The sequence below is a fragment of the Phaethon lepturus genome, unplaced genomic scaffold, assembly GCF_000687285.1.
Source record: "Phaethon lepturus isolate BGI_N335 unplaced genomic scaffold, ASM68728v1 scaffold47326, whole genome shotgun sequence".
Classification (NCBI taxonomy): Eukaryota; Metazoa; Chordata; class Aves; order Phaethontiformes; family Phaethontidae; genus Phaethon; species Phaethon lepturus.
Window position 1 is genome coordinate 31,603 of NW_010544976.1, and position 6,537 is coordinate 38,139.

General features: G+C 43.9%; 1 protein-coding gene across 1 annotated transcript in view; it reads right to left on the bottom strand.

The window, feature by feature from the left end:
* FLT3 (fms-related tyrosine kinase 3) overlaps positions 1–6,413 on the bottom strand; it is a 35,472-nt gene extending 29,059 nt beyond the window's left edge. Inside the window, exons 1-2 of the mRNA XM_010288818.1 lie at positions 6,347–6,413; positions 1,550–1,674 (exon numbers count right to left, since the gene is read on the bottom strand). Coding sequence (XP_010287120.1) covers positions 1,550–1,674; positions 6,347–6,413 — 192 coding nt within the window. The remainder of the gene's footprint in view (positions 1–1,549; positions 1,675–6,346) is intronic.
* Positions 6,414–6,537: the final 124 nt, after the last annotated feature.

Here is a 6,537-nt window from a genome sequence, read left to right on the forward strand (position 1 = left end):
ATACAAATTATATTGAAATAATATCTTCATCATACCTTCATTTTGTTTGTTTTTGTTTTTTTTTTTTCATTTCTACTGTCAAACTTGTTCATAAATATTTTGAATAATACTGCATAAGGAAACACTACAGGATTCCTGTTGAATTAGTTAATTCTGTTCTCTAGACAGACATCACAGAACAATTTTAGCCAGAAACAGGATAATTTCCCTTAATGATATAGGCTACTCTTTACTCTCATTTTTGTTTCCTTTCATATAGTACCATAGGACGGCAGAGAACTATAATACAACCATCTGTTTGTGACCTCAAGGCAAAGGCAGGGCCAGAATGTGGTTTTTTTAGCATCCTACTGCTTGTCTTTGCAGCATCTGGCTAGACTGTTCCTCAGCTCCTCAGGGGCTTTACTAGGTAGACAATGTTTGGGCTGGGGACCTTCACACCTTTCATTTCCTCACCATTGCATACAGCTAAAGGAGAATCGCAAACAGAAAGAGAATATTCCACAGTCATTCTGAAAGCCACCAACAGATTACTGAGTCTCTAAGCTTAGCTACAACAAAAGGTGGCAAGCAAATAGCTCCATCTGAAGAGTAGCCCTAAATTTGGTGGGTGAAATTTTTTATTTTCATCCTTACTTCGGTAGGTGAAATTTATTTGGTATAAGTTTATGAAAGGACAGAGTGAACTGCATCCTCTGCCCCACACTGTGCTTGGCCAGTTGGTTCTTCCCATTCCTTGCTCCTTCTTTTATCCCTTCCCTTGATCTGGGAAATATCTGGAGATAACAGCCATATTCTGCTTTGTCTGATACAAGGACAGCACATCTTTCACTAGTATATCTTCATTTGTTAGCTGAATTATTTATTTATTTGTCCAAGAATGAAAAAGATTTCATAAGACTGTCTTGAAACAAGAATCCTCAGGGAATATTTTAATTGCATTTCTCAGCTTCTTTATAATTTAGTTGCACCACCTCCGCCATTTTCAAGACTTGGAGTCAGAAAAGAAGAAAAAAAAAATTCATACTTGATTCCCTATCCAGCTTTGACGTCTCAGTCAAAGGTTAGACCAGGCAGGCATTTATGGGCTTTGGTGGTGGGAACAGAGGGTGGTGCAGCTTCCCCATCAGTCCCGGCAGCCGTGGCACACACACACCATGGCAAGTGTTCAGCTGCGGCCGTGTCTGGCCACTGGTTCACATCACCGCCTTGTCAATCCCCTTAAGGGTACATAGCTTTTTACATCGATACAACTGCAGCAATAGACAGCAATATTCAGGCATACTGATGTGAGACAGCATCAAAGCAGCAATAAAAAAAAAAAAGACCAGTTTTAGAGAAAACTAGTGCTTATCTATTTACAAGTTCAGAGTATGAATTGTGATAGGTATTTCCTTCTAACCTTCTGTAGTCATATTTGGCCTAACCTTGGTTATTTTGACTGTGACATCCCCACAACCTAAAGATTTAGGGTGTTGTAAGCTTCTGGGAAGGTATTTCTGGAATGGACTGGCATATCTTATAAGCAACTTGTTCTTTGTTAGATTACCTTAGCAGACACTGATGCCTCTGGTGTTCCTGAACCTTCGTCCTTCTGCCTGGTAAACATACATGAAATCTCAGATGTATTTTGATTCATTGCAGAAGTGAAAGCAACTGCTGTCATAACAAGAACTGTAAAACAGAAATAGAAAACATATGTAATCATGTCTATCTCTCTGGTTAGGGATAACAATCTTAATAAAATAAAATACAACAGAACTGTAGAAAGATTACATTTAAAAAAAAGGCAAAAGGAATACGCAGATGTAACGTGCATTTGCAAACTCTGCATTTGTGTACTGGAAGTGAGTGAAAGCAGTATTCAGAGAAACTTTCAACAGCACAGATAGATCACACTTTATAAGTATGTCCCATAACACTGCAGAAAAAGTCTGAAGACAAAAGCTTCTATGTGTTATGCAGGCTCCTTCAGAAACCACGTTACAAAATACAAGCTCCCCTCCTGCCATTTCTACATCAGTGTCTCTGAAAGGGCCCTGCGGCACCAAACCCTGCAGCTGCAGGCCAGCATTTGCCCGTTGCGAGCTGGAGGATAACGAAGCACCATCCCTCCCATGGGCACTAAGGAGATGTCCAGGTCAGAAACACTCCCCAAGCAGCCCTTGCTCCTGCTCAAAGCAATAGCAAAATCAAGTCCTTCAACTTGCCTTTAAAGCCTGTGCTCAGCTCACCCAAGGACTCAAGATCTAGTCTTCCCTTTCCCTTCTCTCCAGGACAGGCTGTATTTGATCTGGCATACTCACTGGAGACTCTCCTGAGCCTTCCTGATGTGGATTTTTGCATCCCAGCAGCTCATAATGAGAGCCTGGTTAGATGCTTTTTCCCTTCAGCTGCCATTACAGCCTTGTGCTCCTTCCCCTCTGGGAAGCAAACAAGGCAGCGATTCCCACCCTTTTGAGGAAAGCAGACGCGGGAGGTGGAGGGCAAGGAAGAGTAAGCCCATGGCGTTCTCCTGCCCTCTCCCTCCTCCATACCCCCCTGGCTCTGTCACGCCCCAGGAGCCCATACAGCCAGGGCAGCTCGCTTGCCAGCTCCCAGCCCTGGCAGGAGGAGCAAATGTCATTCCCGTTATGCACAAGGAGCAGTGTGGGAAAGCTTCCCGTGCCTCACAGGCATCACTTCTCCGGAGTGCTTTATATGAGCCTTTCTGCAGGGACTGCAACTTGAAAAGTCACCTCTTAGCCTTAAAGGACCATACAGTAACCATGCCCCCACCGTTGCACGTAAAACAAGAAAAACAGAAGTAAGACTGCACAGCTGGCTGGGTGAAATGTGTCTGATTTCCACTAAGTCCCTAAAGCCAGCCCTCACAGTACAAATAAGCACTGAATCATAAAGTAACATCTCTCTCCTGGCAACCTGGAAAATTTCTGCCCTCAGGTCTTGGTTTTTTTCTTTTCTTTCCCCCCCCTCAGCTCCTGAGACAGTTAGACATAAAGCAAGGTGCAGAGTTGAAAGGAGGAAAAAAGGTAACTATAGCAGGAAGCACTTGAAGGGTGAAAGTAATGAGACTGTTTCTGCAGGTGATAGAAAGAGCAAAACTGGAAGGAGGAGTAAATGAGTAAGGGTTGCTGCCATCTCCCCTTTGATGTTTGTGCCGTATGTAGCTGCCTGAGCCCTAAACTGGCAACACTTCAACAACCTCTTCTCAGCCTTCTTGGCAAATGTGGATTAAGAAACCCCTTCTCATTCAGGCACCTAACATACACTTCATTTTGGGTGCCACCTTTCCACAGTACACACAAGCAATGGTCTGTTTTTGCAGACCTCTGAGGAAGATCCTTTCCATCTGCCTGTGATCCCTAGGAAAGGTGAACAGGACTTCTTTGTGGAGACAGGCATCTTCCTCCACTGGCTATAAAGATAACGTTGGCACTTCTTGAGACTGAGTGCTAGAGGGTAGCTGAAAGGCAGGTATGCATTAGGTATCTACACCAAGCATGCTGAATCCTCCTCATCGGTGCAACCCAGGTTTCCAGCCCTCCCACTAGCCTTTCACCAAGACCTCTGGCCAGCTTTCTCCACATTTCTTTCTTTGTTGGCCACTTTACCTTTCACCCTTTTTAAACTAAAGACCATCTGACAGACTCACAGCCAGGTGTTTAGCTTGGAAATCCACCGATTTCCAAGACACGCCAGCTGAAACCACCTGGATATATGACCTCAAAAGTTCAACTCATTTGACCTGTTGAGCATTCCCTTGCTTCAGCTTTCTGATCTGCAAATAGTTTTAGCTTCTGATTGTACAAGCTGAGCCAATTGATCCCTGGCATTTCTCCACTTCACTCACATCATCTTGTTAGCAGGATTCTGCAGTAGGAAAGGGAAAGGTGTATTTAAACACCAACAGGGAAAAGATTTGCAGCTAAGAGTTAGGCGGAAGTAGACAGATGTAGTAACCAGACTGTGAGCAAGACATGCAAACAAGGTATCTGATGAACTGGAACTGTACCCCCCCCACTACAAGAGGGATATTGAGGTGCTGGAGCGTGTCTGAAGAAAGGCGATGAAGCTGGTGAGGGGTCTGGAGCACAAGTCTGATGAGGAGCAGCTGAGGGAACTGGGGTTGTTTTGTCTGGAGAAGAGGAGGTTGAGGGGAGACCTCGCTCTCTACAACTACCTGACAGGGGGTTGTGGTGAGGTGGGTGTTGGTCTCTTCTTCCAAGTAACTAGTGATAGGATGAGTGGAAATGGCCTCAAGTTGCACCACAGGAGGTTCAGACTAGATATTAGGAAAAATTTCTTTACTGAGAGGGTGATCAAACATTGTAACAGGCTGCTCAGGGAAGTGGTGGAGTCACCATAACTGTAAGTATTCAAAAGAAAATGGGACTCCTTGTCCTGTTAACTGCTTGGGCTTGTCACTGCTGTCCTCTACTTTTGTTCCTGTGAAACTCAGGAAGGTTTTTGAGGTAAGGAAAAATATTTTGAACCTGAGATGATTCCAGCTGCTTGACAGTGAGAAAAAATGAGTAATCACAGAATCACACAGAATCACAGAATCACTAGGTTGGAAAACGTAATAGTCAGAAGTATTTACATGACATGGAGTGTCTTAAACTTGTGTAGATCTTAGAGAAATACATTACTTTGACAAAACAGAAAATGAGAGCATGAACGAGTTTCAGCAGAAGCAAGAAAAGAAATATTGGGAAAATGGTAATGCTCCGATTCACTGTCTTGATCAGTCAGGCTGGATGGGTCTTTGAGCAACCTGCTCTAGTGGAAGGTGGCCCTGCCCATGCCAGTCGCGTTGGAACTAGAGGATCTTTAAAGTCCCTTCCAACCCAAACCATTCTATGATCTTTCAGCTGCTAGCTGGCCAGTTCAGAGATTGCTGTTATGGTCTGCATGTCAGTCATCCTCCTGAAAGCCCAAAGTAAGAACTGCAGATGCTGAAAGCACTGGGTAAGGAATATCAAATATGTAGTGTGCATAATCATATTGCATATTGCTGAACTGTAGTGAAGCTGGAATGGAAATAAATTGCTGCCTCTGACCAATGTTTGTTTATGCCTGCTTTCCATCTTCATTATCTTTTTATAGGTTATACAAAAATAAATGCAGTAGGAGAAATCTTGTTCTCACTGAAGTCAGACAAACCTCTAGTTGCCACAAACCGAGTCTGAATTTCATCAAGCTGTGTATGCAGATGCATGGGGAAATGCCTGTACAAGTCAAAAAGTGGGCTTACATGTAATGGTGCTGAGAGGAAAGACCTGATCTACTGGAGAGATATCAAACCAAGATGCCATGTTTAAGCCAGTTCAGCTATCAGATGGTTGACCTAATGGAACCGCTTATGAAATTTTATTTTCAAATGGGGGATGACTAAACTAGCCTTTGGAAAACTGGGAAAGCCACTCCAAAATATGTTGAAAGTCTGAGTTTATCAGAAAGAGAATAGCTGAAGACCTGGAGTACTGTGAAGGATGAAGAGAAAATCTTTCTCTTTGCACAAGGGATGCATCTTATATTACTGTTCAGCTCAGGGTGCTTAGTATTTTACACAGTAGTCAGACCTGTCTTAGACATAGAACAATCTTCCACCCTGTTTTACAGCTCGGGAGACTTACATAAAGCAAATTAAGTTTTGCTTCTTATTTGGCTTCTGTTTTCTCTGGATGAGACTCTCTGGATCAACTTTCTAAAATTGTCTTCATGATCAGAGAAGGTAGAAGGACCCTTTTTTTCCAGCAAAGCTATAGTTGTTCCACAGTCATGTGCTGCCAAAAACTTAAGGTTTCAAAAAAATTACTGAAAATCTTTAAAAGTGGTGACATGGATGAGCCTAATACACAGGCATTAACTCTGAAAAAAATCACATCTTTTCATGCGGCTGCCTTTTTCTCAACATCACCCCCAAAACAGTGGACCCTGAAGAGAGAATTTTACTCGATATAAATACGACAAAAGCCAGAGGGAGACGCTATGCAGCAAGAGCTGATCTTAAATGCATTCCTACCTTTTACCCATACCTTATTTCTCTCACACTGAACTTTACTTTTCTCCTTCCTCATCTTTTAGCACACATTCCTTCCTCAGTGTCTTCACTCCTTCAGCTTACGTAACTCAAGGCTTCCAAAAAACGCAGCCTGTGAGTTCATTCTCACATGATGATGGGGCCAGAGGTGTTGCTCCATGTTGCAGAATAATAACCACGTTAGAACAAGGTTTAAAAAGGTGAGTGACAAGATGCCTCTGTTGCAGCTCATGCTAATTGTGACTAGTTGTTCTAACACTGGATGGGTCTGCCATTGCCAGCAACCCCCCCGGTACTTACTAGGCGTTATTTTTCCCCCTGGTTCTGCTCCCCCCACCACTTTGACCACCTGCAGCCCTTCAGGCATTACCGGCTCTTCCTTCCCAGGGCTCCTCTGCCCGAGAGAGGAGTCTCCGTGCAGAGGAACCGAGAGCGGCCAACACCAACGCACCGGCGGGGAGGCCCCGGTGGGGCGGGGGCAGGCGGCGGCC